At 40.8% G+C, this 27,629-nt stretch overlaps 1 protein-coding gene across 3 annotated transcripts in view; it reads left to right on the top strand.

The window, feature by feature from the left end:
- Window positions 1-27,265, top strand: part of ttc28 (tetratricopeptide repeat domain 28) — a 216,735-nt gene extending 189,470 nt beyond the window's left edge. For 2 of the 3 annotated variants that reach the window (XM_053515892.1, XM_053515896.1), the window contains 16 exons: window positions 3,054-3,163; window positions 6,564-6,693; window positions 7,880-8,098; window positions 9,067-9,235; window positions 17,035-17,175; window positions 20,482-20,626; window positions 20,773-20,952; window positions 21,247-21,734; window positions 22,056-22,303; window positions 22,403-22,527; window positions 22,818-23,049; window positions 24,088-24,164; window positions 24,348-24,371; window positions 24,534-24,663; window positions 24,834-24,941; window positions 25,041-27,265. In XM_053515892.1, coding sequence (XP_053371867.1) covers window positions 3,054-3,163; window positions 6,564-6,693; window positions 7,880-8,098; window positions 9,067-9,235; window positions 17,035-17,175; window positions 20,482-20,626; window positions 20,773-20,952; window positions 21,247-21,734; window positions 22,056-22,303; window positions 22,403-22,527; window positions 22,818-23,049; window positions 24,088-24,164; window positions 24,348-24,371; window positions 24,534-24,663; window positions 24,834-24,941; window positions 25,041-26,548 — 4,034 coding nt within the window. In that variant the 3' untranslated portion in view covers window positions 26,549-27,265. The remainder of the gene's footprint in view (window positions 1-3,053; window positions 3,164-6,563; window positions 6,694-7,879; window positions 8,099-9,066; window positions 9,236-17,034; window positions 17,176-20,481; window positions 20,627-20,772; window positions 20,953-21,246; window positions 21,735-22,055; window positions 22,304-22,402; window positions 22,528-22,817; window positions 23,050-24,087; window positions 24,165-24,347; window positions 24,372-24,533; window positions 24,664-24,833; window positions 24,942-25,040) is intronic. The other variant, XM_053515893.1, reaches the window with a different exon arrangement.
- Window positions 27,266-27,629: the final 364 nt, after the last annotated feature.

Raw genomic sequence — 27,629 nt, 5'->3', positions numbered from 1 at the left:
GGTTCTGTTGCTAGACTTTTCAACCACAAGCCCAAAGACCGTTCACACCCCCTAAGCCATATAGTAGTCACACTCAGTCATGCTCTAGATTATCACCAGCCATATTTGTTGTTAGGGTGACAACTTGAGGAGCTGATTATGGTGGAGGGATTTTTTTTTTTAAATGTCCGTTTCCAACAAAAACGAGCTCCTGCTTCGCACCTGCCACAAGAAAGCATAACGTCCCTTTGCCTGACAGCCAATTAGCTCAATGTGGCCTTTACACATGTGTAGAAGTGTGATTGCATGTGTGTGAAAGACAGAAGCTGTAATTATGGCTGTGTGGTGCACTGAGCTGTGCTTTCTTTTGTGTAAGAATGTGCAAATGAGTTCACAATGGGAATGGCTACCTACTCTCTCTGTGTCTCCCAGTCTTTGCACTGTTTACACATTTCTGAATTAGAATTGCATCCAGTGTGTACGCTTGTCCATTACAGCCACATTGATCTGTAGAGTCTATAAAAAAAGGTTTACTTGTTGTGAGGCTTTGACTATTGCATGCAGCGTTGTTTGCTATAGGACTAAATGTAAACAAATGGTAATACAATTCACTCACAGTCGAGTATGAGGAGTGAAGTGCTTCCACGTTGCTATGTGCATTGCTTTGCAGATACACTGCATGTTAGAAAGGCAGACAGATACAAAAGCAGAGCAGCTTTATTTTATCTGTTCCTGTGACCGAGTCACTGCTGCATACATCCACTGCCCATGCAAGTATACTGTAGTATACACGAGATCTATTCAGAGTCGTTTATTCAGTAAAAAACCTTCAGCCTATTCAGCCAGTATTAATGAATTGCTTGAGGAACGCAGATAAACACATTGACCGTTCCAGCAGCGATTCTCAAATTTGAATTGTTTGTGAAAGAAACGTCCTTGTGGTCACAAAATGCAAACAAAGAGAGAGATGGAGAAGGTGATTAGAATTTGTACTAAATGGGTGATTGTGTTATTTAGGTGCTCTGCAATTAAATCTCAATATCAGTTTGACCTGCCTTAAAATGAAAGAGAAAAGGTCAACGAGAAGGAAAAAATGGGGTGTAGTAGTATGTGGTTCACACTGACCTACGTACAGACCAACTCGGACCTGCTTGTAAAGATGATTCATAAACAAGTGCCGTTTTGGTCTGTAGTATGATTTAGTAACACACTCCCAAAATGTGTCCCTGTTGCAAAAAGGAATGGTAATGGGCTGCAAGGATAAGACTGGGGTTCGACATTTCTATATTCACAGCAATCCTGTCTTCTTAAATCTGTTGCTCGCTCAGAATTGTAATGGAGCACTTCTTTATGGTCCATCAATAATGTGTTTTTTGTTTTGTTTTGATTTGATTTTTGAGCAGTTTATTTTTAATATAACAAAAACAAAAGTAAGGTTTACAATACTTGTATGTATACTACAAAAGGGTTTGTACAACTATTACGTTTTACTAATTGAGCAATAACTCAGTTTCGGATGGTTCCATCGTTCTGTGGTTAAGAAAATTAATTAATGCAGTTCACTTTATACACAGTGAAAACATTGCATTGAAATGCACAGTATACAGTATATATTTCCAATGTATTTATATACAACGTGCAGTTTCATCTAGTTATATGCCTGCTGTAATTAAGTAAAAATACAACCAAATTTAGCAACACTAATCTATCGTGATTTTATTTTGCAGCAGTTTTAGTGATGTGTTAGGGCATTTGTTTCTATAAGTTTCTCCTAAGATTATGCCACAGCACCTGGAACTGGGTTGAGGTCTGGGCTTTGACTTGGCCATGCTTGGTCTTTAATCTTCACTGATATACTTGGGGTCCTTGTCCTGGTGCATGCCCCAGTTTAAACTGCTGGACCAATGGCCTCACATTTGTCACTAGAATGTTTTGGGATGACGTGGCGTTCATTGTGGTCTCAGTGACTGTAAGTTTCCCAGGACCTGTGGCTACATAACAGCCCAAATCATTATCCCCTCACCACCATGCTCTGACAGTTAGTATGAGGTGTTTGTGGTGGTAAGCTATTGATTGATTGATTGTTTGTTTGTTTATTTGTTTGTTTTTGCCAAACCTGCCACTATGCATGACAATCAAACCATACCTCTCCGTCTTGGTCAAATTGGTCCAAAGGTTATTGTTCCAGAGCTTTTGTAAGTAAAGCTTCATATGCTTTATGTAGAGAAGTACCACTCATCATGAATATGAATATTTAATGTGTTTACAGTGGGCTCTAGGTCACATAATGTATCTCTTGGGGATTTCCTTTATATCTCTGAGCATTAAACAGTCTGAGCTTGAACTGAATGTGGTGATTATGGTGGAGGAATTTGGCTGTTTCTCACCTCTACAATGGCGAATATCAGATTGGTTGGAGATGGCCTTTATAACCTTCGCCAGATGGATGAGAATTTGCTCCTCTGAGGTCATAGCTGGTGTCTTTTTCTTCTTGGCGTGATCCAGCCACGCACCTGATTACTCCAGAAAACTGAACTGCCGAAAGCTTTGCTTTTACAGAGGTAGTCACGCTTCTTGACGATGAACTAATCCTGAGCGTTACATTAGTAGCACCTGGCTGCTAAATACTCTCTTAATGTTTGTGGAAGGAGGAAGAGTCTGTTTGTTTGTTTTTTTCCCACCAGCTTTCTGAATGTTGGTTTACTTTTTGGGGGAAAAATATAACATCCTGCAAATTATTGTTGTTTTATTTCATTTGATTAACCTGTTTAAAGAAGTTGGTGACGACCCATAATTATTTATAAAACATGTAATTGACAGAGCGAGCACTTTCTTTTTTCCACCTGACTCTATTGATGTACGATTAAGAAAATGTATTTTGACAGTTTTTTACGTGTTTGGCTGTGTTTTTTAACCGGGACAGGCTGACAGCTGTAACGCACTGTTCGTTTTTGATGACACGTTTACGCCTCTAAATACTAAACAAGTCATGCGAATGGTGCAAAACGGCAGCGTTTGAAAATATCACTGTCTCTCTCTTTCTCTTTCTCTCTTTGTCAATCTATTTCTCTCAGGTCTGCGTCTGGCAGAGCAGCTGGGCCGACGTGAAGATGAAGCCAAAATCCGTCACCGTCTGGGCCTCTCACTGTGGGCCAGCGGTAACCTGGAGGAGGCCCAGCACCAGGTACGTGCACTCAGACGCACGCAAAGAGAACCAGACAAGTTAGCTGATGGGCTCCACTGACTTGACTCAAGTGGGCATAAACCCTACTCAGATCGAATTTCCAGTGTAGTGTATTGACTGGCCCGTAGTCACAGCATGTGTGTGTGTGTCTGCTGTGCATCATTGTGGACATGATGTTTTTAAGAGACATTCTGTACAACAAGGCAGAGTTTGTCGAGCAAGAAGGCGAGCTCCTTCACACCCTCCCCCTTAGTCACTAATTGATCCAGTGCCCTCGATGCAGACACTCGGCACACATCGCGTGTTCTGTTTGTAAAGCTTTTTTATTTCGTCTCATGAAACCCTTTTCACGCCGGTCCTCCCTCTTCAGCAGACGTACACAACTTGACATCGGCTTCACCTACTCAGGCTTTGGTCCTTTCATCCATTTGGAGCATTTTAGGATTGCTTTCTTGCTGTTTGGTTTCGGATGTCACAGGGTCGGACAGGGTTGCCAGAGGTTGAGATTGCTTTCATGGCTGCTTTAGTTTCCATTTTCTAGAAAGCCAGATGGAGCTGCGCTGGCTTCACATTCATCTAGTTCTGCCTAGGAAGGTTTGAAAGAGCTCCTTAGGGAACACTGTGATTCTTGCATATGATGAGATTTTTTTTTCTTTTTTTATATTTATTTAATACATTTATTTATTTTATTTATTTATTTATTTATTTATTTATCCTCGGGCGGTGTTGTGTGGAGGATGACGGCGTAGTTACTTATGTACCGAGTGTCTTTGGGGAAAGTAGCTAAGTTGAAAGGAAGGTAATGTGTTTATATCATTACGCAGCCTGACTGTCAATTAAACATTCTTGTCAGTGGGGACGGATGTCCTTTAGCTGCAGGCGAGAGGGTCATTACTCTGTTCATCTGTGAAAGCTGCCGTCAATCAGACAGACGCGCGTCGCACGAGCGAACGCACAAATCCAGAGGAGACATCCGCACTCGAGTTGCTCATGATTAGTCAGTGATCACTTAATCGCAGTCAAGCTCCATATTTAATACTTATATCTTAGAATGAATGTTAAGATTGAACAGTTTTTGATGTTATAATCAAGCGATTGTATTACCATAGTTACGGTTCTGACTTGTTGCTTGGTGCTCCATTTTATTCTAGATAGGAAATACAAGGTTGTGTGTCGCACTGACATCACAGATGGTGACGTTATCAGTTTAACAGGATAGAAAAAAATCTGCAACATCAAACATCATAAGAGATAACGTAATTTACTGTAGAATTAGTTCCAGAATACTGCTGTTTGATGCACTTACAGCATTGTCTCGGCTAGATAGTGATCCCACCAGATGAGGCGTGTGATGTCATCAACAGAGGTATAACAATTGGGATTTATTTTGTTTTTTTGGTAGAGTGTGTATGGATGTGGGAGTGTGTACCGCCATTCTGAATGAAACTGAAACAATTCATAGTCATGTGCATTGAGCAATGTAAGTAAATCTGTTGGCAGCCTCCTCTGCCGTGTGTTTGAGGTGGATAGATATCTCTGGACTTGGCTCGTGGAAATCACAGTCAACGTGAGAGTGTGTATGTACGTGCGGGTTTGTATGCTGCAAAAGCATTCCACTCTTAATTGATTGCAGGCTAGTCTTGGCGGATGCTGACGAAAGGAACTCTACATTCCATTCCTGCAGCTCCACTCGGCAGTGCGCACACAAACACATTCAGCTCGGACACACTTCTGTCATGCCCCCCGTCCCTAAATGCACGAAAGGGCACAAGCGGACTTTATACTGAATTATTTGCATAATCACCAGAATAAAAATTAAAAAAAAGGCACATACAGAAAATGTACAGTCTACCACTCTGACATTTACTGTTGTGTGTGTGTGTGAGAGAGAGAGAAAGAGAGAGAGAGAGAAAGAAAGAAAAAAATAAGAGAGAGAGAGAGACACTATGCCTTCATCTCTCTGTCTGAGTGAAGGAAAGGAATAATTATGGAGAAATAGTGCACCATTCACACCGTACAGACCCTCTTTATTCATCAGGCTAAATGAAAAACAGACCGGTGCTAAATCGCAAACAAACAGCAGTCTATGTCTCTAGTTCTAGTTCACTTTGAAACTTCCTCTTACAAACATCCCTCTTTCACCTTCCTCTCTGCTTTTAAAAGGCCCATTATGAAGTTTAAATTGCTTTCTAAATCGACAATCAGCTCCTGTTTTGCACCTCGAGAATGAGGTCCACTACATTTCAGATTTCGTGAGGGAAAGGGAAAAGGAGAGGACATTGCCTTGCTGCAGAAAGCCTGTTGCAACATGGGAGCCTAGGCTTCTAGGCATAGAGATCTCATGCCACCTGCTGTTCAGTGCAGGGAACTGGAAAAACAAAATGCTCTAACATGATTTTGTATCTTGTTAGTTCGCTCTTGCAGGATTTAATACAGTTACTGCTCTGTTAAAAAAAAAAAAAAAAAAATATATATATATATATATATATATATATATATATATATATATATATTTGTTTGTTTACGGGGCAAAGCTCCAGACTCACGTGTTCCTAGTAGCTGAAAAGAAAGGTGTTGTGCATTTGTTGTTGGAAAACAGCCTCTCGACGGAGGGAGAAGTATTTACATTATTTACGCTCATATAGAGGATGCCTACTTGTGGGGAATGTTGAAGTGTTTAAATGTGAAGATCCGCCAAGAACTGTGCCGGATTATGCGAGCAAATAGTCTCCTTTTGCTAGAGTCTGCAGCAACCTTTGTCCCGGGATACATTTAAAAATACATGAGGAGCGTTCAAGTCAAACCGGGACTTTTAATTGTGCCAAATGACAAAGTAAAAGCACCGTGTATAATCTTACCTACCTTTATAAAAACTACCAATATAGTAATCCATTGCTACACTAATGCACTTTCACTAGTGTTTGGATACCATCATATGGAGTGAGATCAAGACTTTACAGGGGATGTGGCAACAACTGCCAGCCAAGTCCCCTTAAAGTGCAAGTGGTGTGTTGGGCAAAGTGAAACCTGCATTGTCCTGCAAAAACAGAACACCTTTGGTAATCAAACCAGACCAGATTTTCCATTAAAAGAAAAAGCCATTAAAGGAGTTCCTGGGAGAACACTGTTTCAGACATAAAGCATACGGTCAGGTAAAGAGATCTAAATCCAATTGAGTATCCATTGGACAAACAAGACTGATTTATGTAGGCCACAACCCACAGCACCAAGAGGCAACGTTCTGGTGCCAGACACCACAGCACGCCCTCTACACGAAGAGGTCTTGTGGATTTATACCCAAGTGACCACAAGGGGAACCTGCATACAGTACAGGGCATAATGTTTTGTATTGTAATGCTATGGCTGATTGGTGTATTTGTTCTTTCATTTCTTCCTTTAGTTGTACCGTGCCTCCGCTTTATTCGAGACCATTCGGCATGAGGCTCAGCACAGCACCGATTACAAACTCTCCCTGTTTGACCTCCAGACCTCCTCCTACCAGGCTCTGCAGAGGGTCCTCGTCAGCCTCGGTAGGCATCATTCTGCATCTTCTCTCTTTTCAACTATAATCGGACAACTGTATGATTTTTGCGGCACAAGATGTCTCAATGTTCAAAATATCTCATCTCTAGCAAAGACCGAGACAAACAGCTTCATTCCGGCACCATAAACATTTGCTTTAGATTTTGGTAATTTCTCATGACTTGCAGTTGATTAAAATTTAACTGCGCTTCAAAAAGAAAACAAAAAAAGGTATAGAGGAATGCATACCAGCATCAGTATGCATAAGAAAATCATAAAAAAAAGGTTTCTTTGTAAAGATTTAATAAAAAATCTACAATAGTATGCAAATTATATGGAAGGCGCTTCTCCGAGAAGTAACCTCATTAAATCTAAATAAAGAGGATGAAGCGTTTGCGCTTCTTAATGTTATTAGGAGTATTGCAGGCTCATCACAAATTCATGCCCTTTCCAGACTCATGAACCAAATGTTTAATCAAAACACATTTCAGTTAACCCGATCAATACCTGTTTTCTACTAGAAGATGTGCTTAAACCCTTAGCATGTGGTATTAATCTGAACGCTCCAGTTCACTTGCATGTATTGCCCTGTTTATGCCCAGGAAAGCATGCTGTGTATGACTTATGGCTCAATTTCTATCATGAACGTTAAACCATAGCATTATTACATAAAGATTGAGTCCATAGTGTTATAAGAGGTAGATGTGCAAAAATGACAAATAAAGGGGAAACATATTTGTTGCATTACCTTCATCTTATTTTTTTTTTCACAAGTACGAACACAAGCACACACCTGCTACTCCTAAAATCTGCAAACATAAGAAGGGTCTTTGTGTAAATATTTAAATTCCTAGTAATTAGAATGAGCATTACACATAATGAGTGTTTAATAAGAAATCAAAGGGGCACTCCTGAGACATTCATGGCTAAGCAGTGAACATAACATGAGGGTTTATCTGTTTCTGGGAAAGCATCCAAGCGGAGCAGCATGCTCACCTGCTGTACGAGCCATCCGCTCCAAGGGCATCTATAATATATCATATAATACAGTTATATCGGTGTAACATCTAAAGAGATGGCCGGAGGTCAGCAAGTTACGGTAAAGAGCACACCGGCAATGGTAGTGAACAGAAAGGAAGGGTAATATGGGCTGCACCATGCTGAGTTGTAACGCGAGTCCATAACTGATCTCAGGACACCACGATGAGGCATTGGCGGTGGCAGAACGAGGCAGAACGCGGGCGTTTGCTGATCTGCTTGTGGAACGGCAGACGGGCCAACAGGACTCGGACCCGTACACCCCCGTCACCGTGGAGCACATCTTGGACACGGTGAATGGTCAGCGCGCCCTGGTGCTCTACTACTCCGTGGCAGCGGGTTATCTGTACAGCTGGCTACTCGCCCCAGGTTCAGGTAGGTGAAAACTTGTGAACCGTAATGACTCGTGAATGTGTTATTTTGGAGATGCTTTTCTAAGCGGATGGCGGAATGGATGGGTGAATTGGCGGCGTGGATGAGAGCCTGGACTCGGGGGTAGGGGACAGATATTGCATGAGTCAGTTGCTGGGTAAATGAGTGAGTTATTGGAGGATGGATGGAGGGATGGATCTCTGTGAGGGAGGTATGAGACAGACCCAGCACACACAGTTGGATAAACAATCAGAGCCTAGTCTGTAGACATGCTGCGCCCCTGTCTGGCGCACACACACACACACACACACACACACAAACACACACACACACTGAGCTGATCATTTTGTGTGAAGCAGTCATATCCCTCACACCTTCTGTTCCCCGCAGCTCATTGTCTGCTGCCTGCTGCTTGGCGGTATCTGGTAAAAAGCTGTGAATTAACGCAAAGCGGCAGTGCCACCTGCCTCCCTATTCCTCGCACAGCCTCTGCCTAAGATGTGCACACATGTACACATTCACACACACATGCATACGCACAGAGAGAGCCTGAAGCAGACATCTCAATAATATCCTGACATCCACACACAAACAAACTCTCGCTCTAGAGACACAGCTGTCGTGGTTTATTTTATTTTCCCTGACCTCGCTCTGCTTCTCGTCCTGCAGCTTCTTATAGGATGGACTTTGTCTTTTAATACAGTGACATACTACTACTTGAAGTTTGCTGCTTAAACCAAGGGGGCAAGAATAATGCGCAGCGTAATCAGTTGAAGCTCTGAAAATCTATTCAGGCTCTTTCTGTTTCTTATGTTACCCATGACCTTTAAAACAAAGAGAATTGCACACTGGGCCAAGAGAGAGTGCACTACAATGCACTCATTTTTTTTCTGACTGCAAAATATAATAAAATGACCTTTTAGTGTATATGTGCACATATTGCGGTAAATCAGTTCCTTGTGTTTTGGCAGGAATTCTCAAGTTCCACGAAGTGTACCTCGGTGAGGGGGCTTCAGAGAGCGGGCCATCTGACTTTCAGGAGGCTGGGGGCGGGTCCATGCAAGGGGGTGGAGCTTCGTCTCTGGAGCAGCACATTGCCGATGCAAGAGAAGCGCTCGGAGTTGATGCCTATTACAGCAGGTGAGCACTCTGGATAGTTTGGACGGTGTGGCAGAAGTACAGTAGTCATCCATAACAGACTCGTATTCTCAAATGCTTGAATGTGACCAGCAATTATTACTGATCGTTTGACTCGTCAGCACAGCATAGCTCCAGTAAAAAGCACTCGAGCATTAAATGAATCTCAAATCAATAGTAGAATTGTGAAAATAGAGGCAAGAGGAAGGCAGGGTGATGGACGCCTGTGGCTATTCCTGTTCTGGTGCATGAATCTGTGAGTATTAAAATAAATCAGATGGGTGCAGTCACATCAGATGGTGGGAGTAAGTGCAGCAGGATGGAGTGCTGTGTGTTTTTGTATGTGCTGAATGTTTATCCCGGAGGGACCGCTTCTCAGCACACACACCGTGGAATAAGCAGTGACAGCTAGACGGGGGGCATCCGGTCTCGCTGATAAGTTCGTGACCTAAAGTATATAGGTTTATTTTAAAATGGGCTGTTTATGGAAATTGTCCTTTCCTGTATTCCGGTGTTATTTTTAGACTGCACTCAGAAAGGTACACTCGGATCAATAAAATCTAGCATAGTTTCCTCAGAAATCTCCCCATTAATAAACACAGACTTCATATAGTGACTGGTCAATAGCTGCTTTTTTAAACGCAGCGTTATAGTGAGCTAACACTAGCCAGAAATCCCAGTGTAATGCTTGATAAGAGAAGAATCTACTGTAGATAAGTGCTGTTTCTGCGGCAAAGCAGCAAATAAATTTCATAATTGCTCCCCAGAGGCATTCTACTTTATCATATTTTAAACCAGATCTGTAAAAGTAGCAGATAATTTTTTTTTTTTTAAAAAAAAGCTAGAACGGAAAATCTTTATAATACCTGTGTTAGTGAAAACTTTTGCCGTGGATGTTACCAGATGGCTAACTTTGTTATAGTGCATCACAGCATATAGTACTCATGCAAATTTGGTCCAAACAGGCATGTTTTTTTTTTAATACATGTTAAATACTTGATTCGAATTTGGCGTTGAATTTTCTACAATGGATTATTTTCCTGTTATGTTTTCTTCCTTATGTTGTGTTTTCTTCCTTATATACAGCGATTAAAATCTATAGAGTAAGAACATTACTTTTGCATGAGTTTTATAGACTCATGCTGTTCAGCACATTTGAATGCCGTGAGTGATACCAGCAGGTTCAGTGATGTGTTTCAATCCTAAACAGCTACTTAAATGGAATATGAAAAACAAAAATGGAGGCAGTGGTATGGAGAAAAAAGAAAATATGGAAAGGGAGGCATAATAAAGCTATTGAATGGTAAGAAATCCCTGCCAGTGTAACATTGTTATGTCAGTAGTATGAGATCAGGGATAGTTGTACCCTCACGAGTGCATTAGTGATGAGGTGTGAAGGATTTTCCAACTAAACGGCTTTCTAATCACAGCCTTTTAATTTAGTGCTTGGGGTGTAAGCGCTGCAGTGATTTCCTTCCTATTCATGCAGCCTATATAAGCTCACACACTCAGCAATGAGAAGTGGAGTAGAAAGAGAGGGCAGAGTGTAAATTAGCTACTGCTGTCTGCGCCTATGATGTCTGTGTTATTATTATTAGTAATTTTATTATAGTTCACAGGTTTATTATTTTGCACATTTATTGCACTGAATTATTTAACAGTAAATTAAAACTGCACTGAAGCTGGAAATGTAATTTGTGGCTTGTGTGAGGTGGTGCAATCTCTGCTGTATAAATAAAATAGCTTAAAAACAGTGATGTCCCAAAACAGCTGTTGTCATCCAAAAGAAGATACTTTGACTGCTCAACTAGTAACAATTAGTAGTCATAGATCCTCTTTAATACTAAATGAAAACAATTTAGAATTTATGTCTAAAATTATATTATACGGTTGAACCTTGGTGTTCGAGCATAATTCGTTCCGGAAACGTGTCTGTAATCAAAAGCAATTTTGCAATAAGAAATAAGGGAAACTCAGAGGATTCGTTTCACAGCCCAGAAATATCTTTAAAAATGATTAATAATGAATATGAAGTAAAAATAAAACAAATTATCCTCCACTTTACATATGGAAAAGAATCGTAGCTAGTGCGAGTGAGACAAAAAGGAGGAGGAGGGGATTATTGTGTAGGACGACGTTCTCGCACGCGCACACACACACACACACACACACACACACACACTCTGCTCTCTGACAGAGAGTCTCTGTTTGCTCACTGAGATCTTTTCCTTGTTTTTTCTTTATTTTTACTTTTTTTTTTTTTTTTACATCGTGAACCAATACTGAAAGCATCAATGAGTATGACAAAAACATGAAATTATGTAATGACTAGAAGAGTAAATACAAAGCAAAATATTATACATTTTAGGTTTTCCAATGTAGCCATCTTTTCCTTTGATGACACATTTGTACACTCTTGGCACTTCATGAGGTAGATGCACGATGATGTAGATAAAAGGATTTTCCAACAGTCTTGAAGGAGTTCCCACATACTGTATGTTGATCACTTGCTTGCTGCCAGTAGTGTGCAAAACTGTCCTCAGGGTAAATCGCAGCCACTTTGATCAATGTGAAATATGAAATAACACATTTTTTAATAACAAATTCCACGTTATTTCATAAATTTTATGTATTTAATATTGTTAAATTATTGTTAATTAATTAAAGAAACCCCTTGAATCAGTATAGGTCCAGAATTTTGAATTACCAAAATGTTTTTCTACTTAACTTTAGTAGTAGTAATGATATAAATAGTAACAGTAGTAGTAAAATGAGTAATAGTAACAGTAGTAGTAAAATGAGTAATAGTAACAGTAGTTAAACATGTTGCAGTAACACTAGTTATAAAAATATATATAATATTATAATAATATGTAATATTACTTCACTAGTAAAAGTAGTACAGTAATATTAATAGCAGTAGTAAACATTAATCATACCAGAACTAGTAAAAATGGTAAACGTAACAGTAGTATTAAAAATATTAATAGTATTAGTAGTAGTAAGTAATAGTAGTTAGTAGCAGTAAAAACTACTAGTAATAACTATTGTAATTTTGGTCATATTCTGTTAACACACATTATTCAGCTTCTCCTCAAAACTGTTAACATAACTTGTAATAAAAGCACATGGTCCACACTCATGATTGAGCCAATTAATATTATGCAAATGAGATCACACTAACTGCCTCCCATTCATTGATTTCATTCATTGTCAGACTCATTAGCAGTTTTTTGGTTGAACCGTCTCTTTAATAAAAACATGGCTCTGCGAGTAAATAATGCATGTTATCAGTTTCCTCGACATTCCTTTCATCATTAACAGATAAACCATGCTTTATTTATAGAGCTCTCAGGCAAATTTATTTCAACTCAGGATGTTTGATCAGTTCTGAATAACTGCATATTTTGTGTGTGGATAAGTAGATCTGCGCTGTTATTGTCAGCTTTGACATGCTAATTAAGCGAGTAATTCCAGCTCAGCAATCCGCACACATCTACAGTTGTTAACGTTTATTAGGTGTAAATGAAAGCATTTTGGCGATGTAATAGGAGCAGATAAGAGCCAGTTAACCCAATACAACGCGAAATACTCGTCTTATCTGCTCTAATCAGAATTAAAGTGTTTTCCTTTTTCATTACAGCTAATCAGACGAATTTATTTCCGTGTACGCTTGCTGCAGAATGACTCGTTTGTAATTATCTCTGATAGCTTTCGTAGTATTTTCATCATGTGTGAAATTGTTTCTGAATTTCCTCATTGCGTCTTAATGCATTCTGAGCACGGCAACATGGCTCACTCACTAGCTTTGTGCATTTTCCAGATGCTGAGCGAGAAAGAAAGAGAGCGCAAGTATGAGTGTGGGTTTGTCATTGCCTTTCTATATGTGTGCATGCAATTGTGGTGAAAAGTAAGTGTGTGTGTGTGTGTGTGTGGAGGTGAATACGCAGAGCAAAATGAAAGCACAGGGCTGTAGTGGCTGAAAACACAGAAGGATGTTTTTCTCTTCAAGGCGTATTGCAGCCACCGCGCACGCACACACACGCACACTCTTACTCACACTCTCGCACACACACATATTCTGTCACACACAGAAACAAGAGCTGTGTGCATTTCTTCCCAGAACAGTCATCTTTTCCTCACCCTTCTACTACATTTTCCTAGCTTCACATTGGCGCCTAGTACTCTAGGAGCAACCACCATGTGCTCCGTCAGCACACACACAAACACACAGATATTAATCTGAGATAGGATTACATTCACTGAGGTTCCCTACTGAGTCTTAATAGAATTTAGCAGATTAGACAGTAAGTACTGGCTAATATATTGCCACTAGCCTGAAAATAGGTTTGCAGGAGTTATCCTTGCACAAACACTTTTTTTTTCTATCCAGCTGTTCTTCTTATGGTATGAGTAGGACAGCTCTGGTTGTGATGTTTCAAGATTAGCTTTAGCAAGACATCTCAAGAATGAGTGGTTGAATGTTTGGTTGACATGATTTATGACATGTTTTAAAGTAACCAGCAGATGAACTGATTAGACTTTGGAATTGATCCAATCAGGGTCAAGGGCACAAGGTCAAACATCTACCAGGTTTGAAGTATACAGTGCCAGTCAAACGTTTGGACACACATTCTTATTCAAAGTTTATTCCTCTTTTTTTTTTTTTTTTTTTTTTTTTTATAAAAACATTTTGTATTAATACTGAAGGCAATTAAATAATGACAGAACAAATATGAAATAAAAAAAATGTGTTAAATAACCCAGAATATGTTTTAGATTTTCGATTTTTCAAAGTGGCCATCTTTTGCTTTGATGGCTGCTTTGCACACACTCTGGCATTCTATCAGCCAGCCTCATGAGGTAGCCACTTGGAATGGATTTTGAAGAATCTTGAAGGTGTTGAGTACTTTTTGGCTGTTTTTCCCTTCATTCTCCGGTCCAACTCATCCCAAACCATCTCAGCTGGATTTAGATCGGGTGATTGCGGAGGGCAGGTTATCTAATGCAGCACTCCGTCACCCTCCTTCTTGGACAAATAGCTCTTGGATAATCTAGAAGTGTGTTCTCGATCATTGTCCTGTTGGAAAACAAGGGATGGGACAAATTATTGTCCCACTAAGTGCAAACCAGTTGGGATGGCATGTCATTGCCAAATTCTGTGGTGGCCCTGCTGGTTAATCGTCCCCTCAATTTTTTTTTTTTTTTACCAAAGTCACCAACAGTGTCACCATCACAACCCCTCCTCCATCCTTTATAGTGGTTCCTTTACAGTCAGGAACCATCAGTTTACCCTATCTATGTCTAACAAAGGCAAAGTGGTTAAAACCAAAAATCTTTCATTTGGATTTATCAGACCAAAGTACAGCTTTGCTCTATTTCTCATTTCTTGTGTATCTTCGCCCAAGCAAATTTCTTCTGCTTGTTGTTCTTCTACAGTAACAGTTTCTTTGCTGCTAATCGGCCATTAAGGCCTGACTCATGCAGTCTCCTCTGAACAGTAGATGTTGAAATATATCTGTTGCTTGAACTTTGAGAAGCATTTATGTTGGTTCTAATCTAATCTGGGCGGTTTCTAAGTCTGATCATTATAATAAACTTATCCTCCGCAGCAGAGGTAGCTCTTCGACTTCCTGCACTGTTTTTTCACTTTGTTTTATTGCTTTGATTTTTGCTATAAAATGGATTTGTACTGTAGTTGTAGTAGCATTAATAGGGTTATTGATTCTGTAGCCATCTTTCCTCTGCACAAGGCAATTAAAGCACATTAAAAAGGCAAGGAATGAATGAATAAACTGTTTTCGAGGCACACCTGTGAATTAGAAACCATTTTAGGTGACTACAAGTTAATCTGATGAGAGAATGCCGTGTGTGTGTGTGCCAAGATGTCATCCAAGCTAAATGTAGCAATTTTGATCTAAAATATTAAACATACTTTGGGTTGTTTAACCATGGTTGCATGGTTTGAATGTCTTAGAAATAATAAAAATCAAGAAAAAACACTGCTGGCAAAGATGTGTCCAAACCTTTGACTGGTAGTATATTGTATATTAAGAGTGTTTCTGACATACAAATTTGCATCTCTGACAATTGTTGCCAGCATCTTTTAATCCAGACACGTTTTTCCTCACAGGCCTCTATTTTTTCTTCCCCCTGAAATGAAATGATATAGACACATTTTTGAGAAAATACAAATTCCTGAAGGATTTTACCTTTTGAAAAAACTAATATACGCCTCTGACAGTTATAAATGGCTTGACATTGGAGACTGTTCTGTAAAGGTTAAATAAATGGCGAACATCAATAATCACAAATGTGTCTTTTAATTAAAAATATTAACAGTTACGCATTTTTAAAAAGCTCCTGTCAGCATTACTGACCGATTAGGACTATTCCTCTAGACACACACAAAGCCTGACTCTCCCTGGAAGCCAAATATGACAAAGTGAGAGGTGACTTTTGCACAGTACTGTATGTTATAACCTTATATAACCACCTGTGCTACGATAGGTTGCTGTTAAAGTAAAAGTTACAACTAAAGTAAAACAAAGAAGAAGCTAAGCATTATCAGCTGAGGTTTTTGTGTTTTTTGTGTTGTCCTAATTACAAACAAACTTTCATAAGGAGGTTTTTGTGCAACAAGTTCTTTGCTTCCTATGAATTCTAGAAATTCTTCGCTAGAATAATAAAAAAAGAACTAAAGCAAGAGTTTGCTATGTTTTATATTAAAAGTTATCCGACATATTATTGGTACTGAAATTGCAATTTCAAATTACCAAAACCACAACTGCAGGCTGATTTATCCATTGTGCCACAACTGTAGGAGATGAAGTTATTGCGTTTTGGATAAGGAAAAAAATCACAATGCTTTAACCAAATCAATTTTGACATAATATTTTGAGCATTTGAGTTTTTTAATTCCAATAAAACTCAAAATGTTATGTATTTGGGTGAAAATGTGGCTCATAGTCATGAGCAGTTGTCCATATTCCCACATACAGTATATTGTGCTTTACATGGACAGGGTGATGTGTAATATATGAAACATAATGTATGCTATTACTGTATATACCACAAGGCATATCATTTTGTAGAAGCTGGCATACAGCAGTGGCTAAAATGCATTTACTCGATATTAAAAACGATTCTGATCCTGAGTTTTTTGCTAAGGAAACAAGCAAAAAAAGTGACATGTACTGTGTAAGTGTTATTGAATATGTTACAATACATAATCTTTCCTTGTTAAAAGCTTTTGCAATGTAAAAAAAAAGGGGGGGAAACATGCTGGGTTTTTTTTTTTTTACCACAGCTGTAAGTCTGGAGTGCTGGAGTCACTGAGACTGTTACTAAATAAGTGGATTTGGAGTCAAAAGTAGGACGGGACAATGCAGCAATGACTCAGCTCTGCGTCTTGGACTGTACTGACATGATCTCTTTTTTTCCCTTAGCTCGCTCTTTCCACCTTTCTATCCTCTTTATCTCTCTCCTTTCTTTTCTTTTTTATCTCTTTCTCTGATGTCAGTGGATATCTGTTCTCTTTAGACTGCAGCCAACTGCATAATTGAAATGCTGACTGGCACATTAAGGCCCTCTTTCATTCATTTTGACTATAAAATTGATGTTGCTTGTAGGAATTGTGCAGACCTGAGGATATCCATAGACTCGGGAAGATTTACAGTGGAGCCATAAGTGTTTTCAGACCTCCATCTGCGTAGCAGTGTATATTATCAAGGTTGTTAAAAAGCCATGCCTGGAATAAAGGCAGAGGTGTGACGAAGCATTCTGTTGTTTCTCTTTGGCAGAGCGTGCTCCAGCAGTGAAACCGAGAGCGAGGCGGGCGATCTGCTCGACCAGCAGTTTGAGGAGCTCAACAACAAGCTGAACTCGGTCACTGACCCGACCGGCTTCCTCAGAATGGTGTCTAGAAACAATCTCTTTAACAGGTTCGAAAAAACAAACAAACAATCAATCAATCATACACACTGGCAAAGTTTTTCTATGTGGTCCTAGAGGTAATAATCTTTGGTCAAAGTGAACCTCATAGCTAGATATGAAATGACAGCGTTTGTTTTCAAATGAATGTTGGAAAAGGAAAGCAGATTTGTGCTCTGTGAAAATATCAAAAAGAGCTACTACCGGTAACCTGGAAAAACATCATTTTTAATATAGAGCTGAAGTTGTGCCGGCCTGAACGTGTAGAGTAGCATCAATGAGCATGGTCATTAAAATTAGATCAAAACGCCATGTACGAGCGTGGAGCAGTGAAGTGAGCGTGCAGAGAAACACGCCTCAGAGCACTTCACTTCTACAAGCACTGATGGGACGCGTGCTTCTCATAGCGGTGCCGTTACATCTTTAACGTAACACCCAGCACAAGCAGTTCATTTTCAGAAGCACACAGAGTACAGAAAATAAACTGCAGCAAAAAAACCCATCTAGGCAGGAAACAATGTCTGCAGGCAACGCGGGATGAGTGAGGATAACAGATCTTACCTTGTATATGGTTCTGATTGACAGTCCGCAGCTGTCGGTCTTTGACAGCAGGGATTCTGATGTCGTAACTTTAGTTAGAGCTACACAGAACCTGCTCCTCTATTCAATCCAAAGGTAACAACTCTTGCTGGCCACTGTTTAAACCAGGGAAACATAAAGAGATAGAGATGAATAAAATGTTTTATTATGCATGTATTGGTTAGCACAGAGCTGGCTAATCATTTCAGTATTAGAGTCGGTGTTTAGTACCAGAAAAAAACCCGGTTTACACAGAATTATTGTGCTGCATTAAATGCATCCCTAAGAAATACTCAACACTAACCCAATTTAGACTAATGCAGTAATATAGAAATGAGAAGTAAGCAAGTTACAAATAAGAATCTAATAAGAGCCTAATGTATTAAGGTGAGTGGTTAGAAATAGCCATGGATTTCTATTGTAATCTGGTTTGCATCTACTTAACATCTTTTGATAAGGCGTCAACCAATAAAACAGCACATTCTTACTACAGCTTTAAACGATCTTGACATGGTGAAGAATGAAGAAGCATGCTAAATGAAAGAATGTCCAGGTTCTCACACGGTGAGCTAGAAATGTTCACACAGTCACTCTTGAGGCCGCTCGTGAACCACACATGACCAGACTCCGCCTCGGTCTACGAAGGTTCGACAGATTTTTTCAGCGCCACCCGAGACCCTGTCTGTACTCGTTTCCATTTTATCATTTTTCAATTACAGTTCAAAATTTAAACATCTTTTTCTTCATGTGGAATTAGAGCATAGAGCTTAGCACAGGTTAAAAAAAATTATAATTACGTTTCAAAATATTTAATCTTCTTGCAGTATGTTTAGAATAATATAGCAAAAGTACATGTAATGTGTAGCTCTGAAGCTAACACGAGTAAACTGCTGATAGAAAGAGAAAGCCTGAATCTCAGAGCTGGGTGGTGAAAGATGTCGTGGTCGCTGGTGAGAATTGCAGTAAAGTTGAGATGATTATTTTCTACTAAATTATGTTCTAAAAACTTTTTTTCTAAAATGGTTGCACTGTAAAATTAATCATAAGCATCTGTCAATATTTTAAATGTCTGGCTTCCAAACAATTAACTACTAAAGCTTTAGACGTACAGTAGCATTTATTACAGTTATAACTGCTCCAATGCGATCTTTTCCCAAAAGCCTAGGCTATATTAGACATGAAATAAAACATTTCCAGTTTGATATATTTATGGTTTCTAAAAGAAGAGCTGTCAAATTATGCTAAATGCTTTTCTGGTCAAAAACTCCTTCATTTTTTTGGCTTCATGCCCAAATTCAGTGGTGTGTTGGGTTTTCCCAGACCACCACATATTTAGTATTGTCCATATATGGCATTCTGAGTTTTTGTCTAGAACCCTTAAACATGACTTTGACAGTCAGACCGGAGTCAAACATTAGTGCTGAACTTGTGTTGTGGATTTTGTACAAGAAAAAATGAGAAACATAAAATTTCTGGTCTATGTGTATTTAAACTGCAGATATTTTGGTTTGAATATTGATAGAAATCCCTTACTATGTATGTTTAGTATAACTCTAATGTAGGCCCATGTGTGTTTGTGTGATTACACAATCAGCATGAAAGTCAAATATCATTTAATATTTAAAATAACAGCCATGTAAATTACATACCTGACATCATGAATATTAAGCATCCTTACATATTTAATCTTTTCCCCCCACAAATTCTTAGGAATGCAATGATATAATAATAATTTAAACAGTGTTACCTGACATATTTTACGTAATTTAGTCCAGAGTTGGAAAAAAATATATATATTTTATATTCTCTCACAGCTGCACCAGTCCTTGGGGGGTGATTTATTTATTTATTTATTTATTTAACTTCACAGCAGAGGAGTAAATAGAGAAGTGATCGATTGCTAAATCTCAGAACAATTAGTAAACATTTGGGCTGCTAATAGGTATAGGATGGTCCAGTGATGAAGCTTCCAGGCAAGGTTGCTCATTAGGGAGTCAGTGTCAGGGTAAGGTTTGCTACTCAGCTGGTTATTGCACTTCCGTGTTTATTTCAAGTATAGAAGAAAGACTGAGGAGGATAAAAAAAAAAATCACTTAAAGGGCTCATCAAGAGAAGGAAAAGAGAGCATGAAAGAATGTGAGAACATTCTGTGAAGCACTGCCTATACCATATTTTAATGAGAGATTCACATCTGATGTAATGAGGCTGAGTTGCACATTGCGGCTCCAAGGAGTTATGTTCGCTCTGGCTTCATTAGCGTGGGGCAACATCCACAATCAATAGCTCGCCTTACTCACTCAGACAGAGGAAACTGCCAGTGATCATGCCTAATCTAACCAGAAGTGGATCACGCCAGTGTGGGTTGCAAGTCATCGCTCGATAATGCAAATATTTTTCTTTTTAATCAGCCGCATGCAGACGCATACATAACGCATACATAACGCATTCATTACATTAATTAACCCTGTATACATTATATGCAGATTTTTCTTTTTTTCAGATCTGCGTAAAAATATATATGGCTATCCCAAAACCAAGCTTTATGTCATCAGAGCCAAAATACGATCATAACCATTTATAGCTCCTGGATATGAGAGCTTGTGTGCCAATGATGCCTCATTGGTCAAACTCCTGCCTCTTGGTTTTCTTGCATAGATGCACAGTGCCACCTAGTGGCTTTTCTGTATAGTTACGACTGTATATCCTTACCGTATTCTGTGTGTTATCCCTCGCCTCAGGAGCTGTCAGAGTATGACGAGTCTGTTCAGTAACACGGTGTCTCCAGTAAAAGAGGGGACTTCCTCTCTCTCCCGCCGCTCCAGCACCCTCAGCAAGCCCCCCCTGCGCGCTCTCTACGACCTTCTCATCGCTCCTATGGAGGGGGTAAGGCACCGCAGCATGCCCCTCGTATTTATTTGTTTATTGACTTGCGTGGCCTGTGTAGAGTTGTGGGGTTTTATGGGAGCAAATGACCATGATGTGCCATTTTATTTGCTAGTAAATATTCTGGCCATCTCTGTCTCTTACAGGGTCTGATGCACTCCAGTGGGCCGGTAGGTCGGCACAGGCAGCTGGTGTTGGTTCTCGAGGGCGAGCTCTATCTCATTCCATTCGCTTTGCTAAAGGGAAGCTCTTCCAACGAGTACCTGTACGAACGCTTTAGCCTTATAGCCATGCCCTCCATCGGCAGCCTGGGGGCCAACGCCAAGGTCAGTTCTTTGTCCTTTTACTCTTTAGGTCGTTCACGCGTTGTAATATAAAGTGCACCACTTGTAGAAAAAACATAATTAGATTTACTTATCATGCTTAATTATATTGTGTAAATGTTCTATAGATCCATATTGTCACAGAAAATCAAAAATGTGCACAAACAACAATAAATTAAAGATATCAGTTTTCCAGTCTTGATGGAAAAATATAGCCACATAAGTCAAATGATTCTGAAACGTAGCAACAATTATAATAATTAATAACAAAAAATGGTCTCTCTGTCTTTGCCTCAGGTTCATCCTCGGCGTGCCGGCCCAGCGTTGTGCCCAGGAGGCAGCTCCGCGGCGGTGGTGGGAAACCCTCGTCTGCCCGCCTCCGTGATGGAGCGCTGGCTGTGGGGGCCAATGCCTTCTGCCGAAGAGGAGGCCCACATGGTGGCCGAGCTCCTGGGATGTCAGCCTCTAACCGGTCCCGGTGCCACCAAACAGCGGGTCATGAGCGCCCTGAGCCAGGCTGAGTGTGCCCACTTTGCCACACATGTCTCCTGGAAGCTGGCAGCTTTGGTGTTAGCACCCAATCAGGACGTGGGCACTGGGCATGGAGCTAATACTTCGGGCGGGGCATCCGGGGGCACAGAGGGCAGCGTAAAGTCTGGCTATAGTATCAAAGATGATGCCAGCGATGCTGAGAGTGTGTGTGACAGCCCATCGCTGCAGGAGTTCCTACTTACAGCTGCAGACATCCTGGACCTCCGTCTGCCCGTCAAACTAGTGGTGCTAGGGTCAGTCTGCAGAGCGAGCTTCATATTTACAGATTTATTTTATACTCCTGTAATGTATTTTTCTCTCTTGGTTTTATAAATGTGTTTCAAGTTTATGTGTTTTCCATGCTTTTTCTAATAAAGGAAAACATAAAAAAATATTATGTGTAATTACCCATACTCTACATACGCAGTTTATGTTCAACTGGCTATGCTCTGCTTCTTTTGTTCTCAGTAGAGTTACAGACAATTTACAGTAGCATTGAGCTGTGTCAGCTAACGGGCTTACTGCGAGAGTAATGCTAATGGTGCTAATGCTGTGCTGTGTTTTGATTCGTCCAGTTCCTACCAGGAGTCAGATAGTAAGGTGACAGCAGACGGAGTGGTGGGACTCACCAGAGCCTTTCTAGCCGCAGGCGCTCAGTGTGTGCTGGTGTCCTTGTGGCCTGTGCCTGTAGCTGCCTCCAAAATGTTCGTCCATGCTTTCTACACAGCCCTGCTGAATGGCACAAAGGCCAGCGCTGCCCTTGCCGATGCCATGAAAACGCTTCAGGGCAGCAAGCAGTTCTCTCATCCCTCCAACTGGGCAGGTCAGGCCCTGATTTTAATCACACACTGCCACTGCGATGATCATTTTTATAGCTGACTTTAGAGCTAAAGCCTCTCATCTTTTTTGCATGTTTCCATAGGCTTCATGCTGATTGGCAGCGATGTGAAGCTGAACAGTCCCTCGTCTCTGATTAGCCAAGCCCTGGCTGAGATCCTGCAGTATCCAGACAAAGCCAGAGATGCCCTGAGGGTCCTGCTGCACCTTGTAAGAGACACACAAAGCATCATAGCATTAGCATGTGCTGTGAATTATAATATAACAGCCTGAACGTTGCAGCCACAAGAACTGTTTATTTTTGTTCCATGTGAGCTGCACGAGTTAAAGCGTAGCTGTTTATTTTAGACACAGGTGTTAACCCCGCACACACACACACACACACACACACTTGCCTGTCTAATTACATCTGAGTGAAACCATGATTGATCATTTGGTTTAAAAACCTAATACTTTACCCAGCATAATTTTGAATTTACCTGTGTCTTTTTCACTCCCAGGTCGAGAAATCACTGCAGCGTATTCAGAGCGGTCAGCGTAACTCCATGTACACATCTCAGCAGAGCGTGGAGAACAAGGTGGGGGGCGTCCCAGGCTGGCAGGCTCTACTCAGTGCTGTAGGCTTTAGGTTGGATTCGGGAGGTGCCGGCCTCCCCGCCGCCGTTTTCTTCCCCATGGCAGATCCCGGAGACCGACTCCAACAGTGCAGCGCTACCCTGCAATCTCTGCTAGGTACAGCAGTTTATCAAACACTTTAATCAGTCACAATAAGTCCAGTGTAGTTTATCTACAATGAGATAACCTGTTATATATATATATATATATATATATATATATATATATATATATATATATATATAAAGTGACTATAAAGTGAGTAGTCTTTAGCAAAACCTATTATCACGGTAGGTTATTAGGTCAGGGACTAGGAATACTATCCAGAGAAAGCTCTATGGGGGGCTAGTACACAAGTAATGGGTGAAGAGGTTTCCCTCTCCAAGAACAGCTTAAAAGTAATTTAATAATACACTACGTAAAAATATGTGTCAGCACACGAAACTCAAATTATTGTTTAAAAGTGTTGCTGTGCATTTGAGCTTTATTTACATTTATTTAATTATTTTGTTTGTTTGTTTGTTTGTTTGTTTGACGCACACTTTCATTTCAGTTACACTTGATTAAGGGCCTGGTTCAAAAGCCTTACAGTAGCTCTCTAAGACCTGTTAACATCTGGTCATTATAAGCGTCAGGGTTTTTTTCCTGATAATCTATGCATATACGCTAGAGGGCTTGTTTTTGAATAATGTCAGTTCACATAAAAATGACTGACTGCATGCAACATCTGCTCATGCAGGGTCCTTTTGATAATACAAGAGCGCAGTTGTTCATTCTACATTAATTAAAATATATAATCATTTCATATGTAACAAATGCATTGAAAACACTACACATGATAATAGGTAGACTGCTTTAAAAATGGTCAAGCATTCAGAACGCTAAAGAAAAGGATTCTACTGTAGGTATTAAGGTATTTACATTTTTTGTGTCTCAGGAATAGACTGCATCATTTTTCCATCATGAACACGTAGTATGAAGATTAATTATTAATCGAACGTCCATCAAAGCAGAACGCTGACAGACTCTGTCTGTATGTGGAATTGGGTTTGAGAGTTCATTATGCTTAGATATTTGCATCCCAAATATGATCACATGGTACTTTGTGGTGGGTGGACAGAAATCACAAAGCCCTCTGGTCCTATCTGTCCTCAGGTCTGCCCCCTCCCGCTCTCCAAGCCCTGTGTAAACTCATTACAGCTTCCGAGACCGGGGAGCAGCTCATCAGCAGGGTGAGGCACTACAACAGACCACAGTGTTTTACACAACATATCTGGCTTTAAATATTATTATTATGTGCATCTTTTCATGCAATATTTTCAGAAGCTTGCATGCATATTGTGCAGTTACTAATGCTTGCTTCACATGCCATTAAATCCTGTCTTCTTCTCTTTTTCTTAACCTGCCATTTGAAGGCTGTTAAAAATGTAGTGGGAATGGTAAGTGCTTCCAGTAATCGCACTCAGCTAAATTAACCTGCTTTTCTAAACATACCTAATAATAAAGCTGCAATAAATTGAAGTTCTCTTTTCTAATCAGTTGTGATGAGGTTAAAGAGAGCCGTTTCGGAATGTACATTGATTGAAAATTTTTCTCGGCAGCTTCACCAGGTACTGGTCCAGCTGCAGTCTGGGGAAAAGGAGCAGGATTTCTCCCTGGCCCCTATCCAGGTGTCCATCAGCGTGCAGCTCTGGAGGCTGCCTGGCTGTCATGAATTCTTGGCTGCTCTGGGTAAGCGCTGAAGCAGACTCAACATGCTGTCTGAAGTATGTGAGGTTACGGTGCTAGAGATTTATCAGATTACATTCTGTATCGTGTGCATTCCAAGTCTGGACTTTGGAGCCCCTGTGTCTTTCTCCAGATTTCTTTATTTTTTTTTTCCTTCCTTCTTTCTCTCATAGGATTTGACCTATGTGAGGTTGGTCAGGAGGAGGTGGTGCTAAAGACTGGGAAACAAGCAAACCGCCGCACTATGCACTTTGCCCTGCAGTCTCTGCTGGCCCTGTTTGGTAAAACTCATCGTCTGCTCATTTGCCTATGTGATAAAACCCATGCACGTCTCACAGATTGGATATTGCAAATCACTAATGTCTGTTTCTATTTTTTAGACTCCACTGAGCTTCCTAAGCGTCTGAGCCTGGACAGTTCCTCATCACTGGAGTCTCTGGCTTCAGCTCAGTCTGTATGCCAGCAGCTGCCTGTTGGCTACGCCAATCCTCCCTTTTCTCCTCCGTGCCCTGACAGCCTGGCATCAGATGCCATTTCTGTGTACAGCCTGAGCTCCATCGCTTCGTCCATGAGTTTCCTGCCGCGGCCTGACGGAGCATCAGATGTCACCGGACAGCGTCCACGTCACGCTAGCCTGTTCACTCCGCAGCGGCACTCGGCTGTTCCACGAAGCCGCTCTTCTCCACATGGTGCTGCCCGGGGGCACGAAGATGATGAGTATCAAGGCTTTAGCATTATCAGCAGCGAGCCACTTGGCACCCATTGTGATACTCTTCCCCGACCAGCTGGGCATCAGCGTGGCACTGGCCGTGGGGGAGCAGGTAGAGGGTATGTGGCATCTGTGTCATCCAGAGGTAGCGTCAGCACCCCAACATCACCTGTGAAAACCGCTAACCTGATACCCAGTGCTAACTCGCCCTTCCAGAAGACAGGCAAAGCGGGCAACTCAGACACTGGAGAGTCAGATCAGTCTAGCACAGAGACAGACAGCACGGTGAAATCGCAGGAGGAGCATCCAGCTGCAACTGCCGCACCTCTCGACCCACAGGAGCTGGCACAGAAGATCTTAGAGGAGACGCAGAGCCACATGCGGGCAGTGGAGACACTCCAAAGGGGCAGCATTTCAGGGCCAGGTGATGCTCCAACACCAACTGGTGGTTCTGCTTTTCGCTGTTCAGAGACCAGTGCTTTCAGTCGACCAAGCAGTAGAGCTAGCATCAAATCCCAGAAGCTCCAGAAGATCAGCTCGGGTTATAACAGTCCTGCCATGTCAGAGACATCGCTGAAGGACAGCAGTCAGCCATCGCCCACTTCCGACAGCCTTCATGCCCAGTTCAAGCTTAAATACCCCAGCTCACCTTACAGCGGACACATCTCGCCCAGCTCAGGCCACCAGTCACCTGCAGGCAGCGCACCCTCCCCCGCCCTGTCCTACTCCTCTACAGGCTCCACGCGTTCTAGCCCTGGTGACCTTGACCGCCTCAAACTAGCTGCCATCGATGAGAAAGTGCAAGCCATTCACAATCTAAAGACCTTCTGGGCCAGTGCTGCTCAGCAGCAGCAGTCTGGACCAATGAGGGCTTTCCATGGCGGAGCAAAATTGAGTGCCTCCCAAAGGGATGTCTTAGGCCTTCTTAATCTGTCCCCCCGCCATGGCAAAGGTCACAACCTGCCCAGCCATGAACTTCAAGACATGGGACTTCAGTCGATGGAGCCCAGCTCTAAAAACCCGCCCAATGGCCATCGGAAGATGGAGCCAAAAAGAGTTGCCCCCTCTCCCACGGCTTCCACAGGGAGTAGTCCAGGTTCCCATACCATCAGACTGCCCACAGGGAACGGGTATAAATTTCTCTCCCCTGGGAGATTCTTTCCCTCATCTAAATGCTGAAAGTTCTCTTGGACGAAATTTTTTTCCCCCTTAAAATGGTAGAAGTGGAATATTTGGATGCCTTCCGTTCCTTTGGAAACAATAGAAAGGATAAAACAAGGTTATGACCCAGATCCTCATTTTGTCCACTGTGTCAGACTGACCAGAGAGCATATAATCCTTATGCTTCCACCTACACTGTAAAAGAATCATTGATATATGCAGACTATCCTGAGAACTTGACACATCAGGAAAAAAAAGAAAAGATTATACCAAAATGGTATTCGTACAAAAGACATTTGCTGTTTGTGTTAGTGAAGGACCACATGGCTTTTACTGTTTTTTTTTTTTTTTTGGTTTTCATTTTTTAATATAATTATTGTTATTGTTATAATTATGGATTGTAATTGTTATTACAGTTATTTTTTGTAAATTAAAACAAGTGTTTTGCAATCAGTATTATACATTTTTATATTATTAAAGAGACACACACCATGCACAAAAAAAGATGAACAAACATTTTCATATTTTTATTGAGATGGTGGAAAGAAAAATGCATCTGACCTGACATCTATGTGAATTGACTGTCAGTATTAAAGCATGGGTTCTCTTGCTCTTCAGTGATTCGATGTCTTTTTATCAAAAAAAAAAAAAAGATTTTGCATATGTTCTCATCCAGAAATATCCCAGTCATTTCTCAGTAAAAAAAAAAAAGTCTCAATAAAATGGTTTAATTTACTTGCTTGGAGTTCTTCATTTTATTTTCATGTTGATTCTCTTAAGATGGGAAAAGTATGAAATGATCTAGTACATTTTGTAAACCATACATCTATCTTCTTAATAATACATTTCATACTGGGTTAGACAACGATTACTGAAAGTAGTCAATCTGTTGCTGTGCTCAGTTTGCCAGCCATCTTCTGCACTGTGCACCAAGGACCACTGCAGGACTTGGTATTATTTAAATTATGGATAATTCAGAGCGTTGCAGCTACACTCGGACAGAAATGTGCACTGATACTGTTGAAAGTTCATCTCTCCTGATACTTTCACCACAACTAAGAGAAATTTACCCTCACCTTGCATCATTTGCTTGTGCTCT

The sequence above is a fragment of the Clarias gariepinus genome, chromosome 17 (assembly GCF_024256425.1).
Source record: "Clarias gariepinus isolate MV-2021 ecotype Netherlands chromosome 17, CGAR_prim_01v2, whole genome shotgun sequence".
Lineage (NCBI taxonomy): Eukaryota > Metazoa > Chordata > Actinopteri > Siluriformes > Clariidae > Clarias > Clarias gariepinus.
This window is presented reverse-complemented; position numbering and strand designations above follow the sequence as displayed.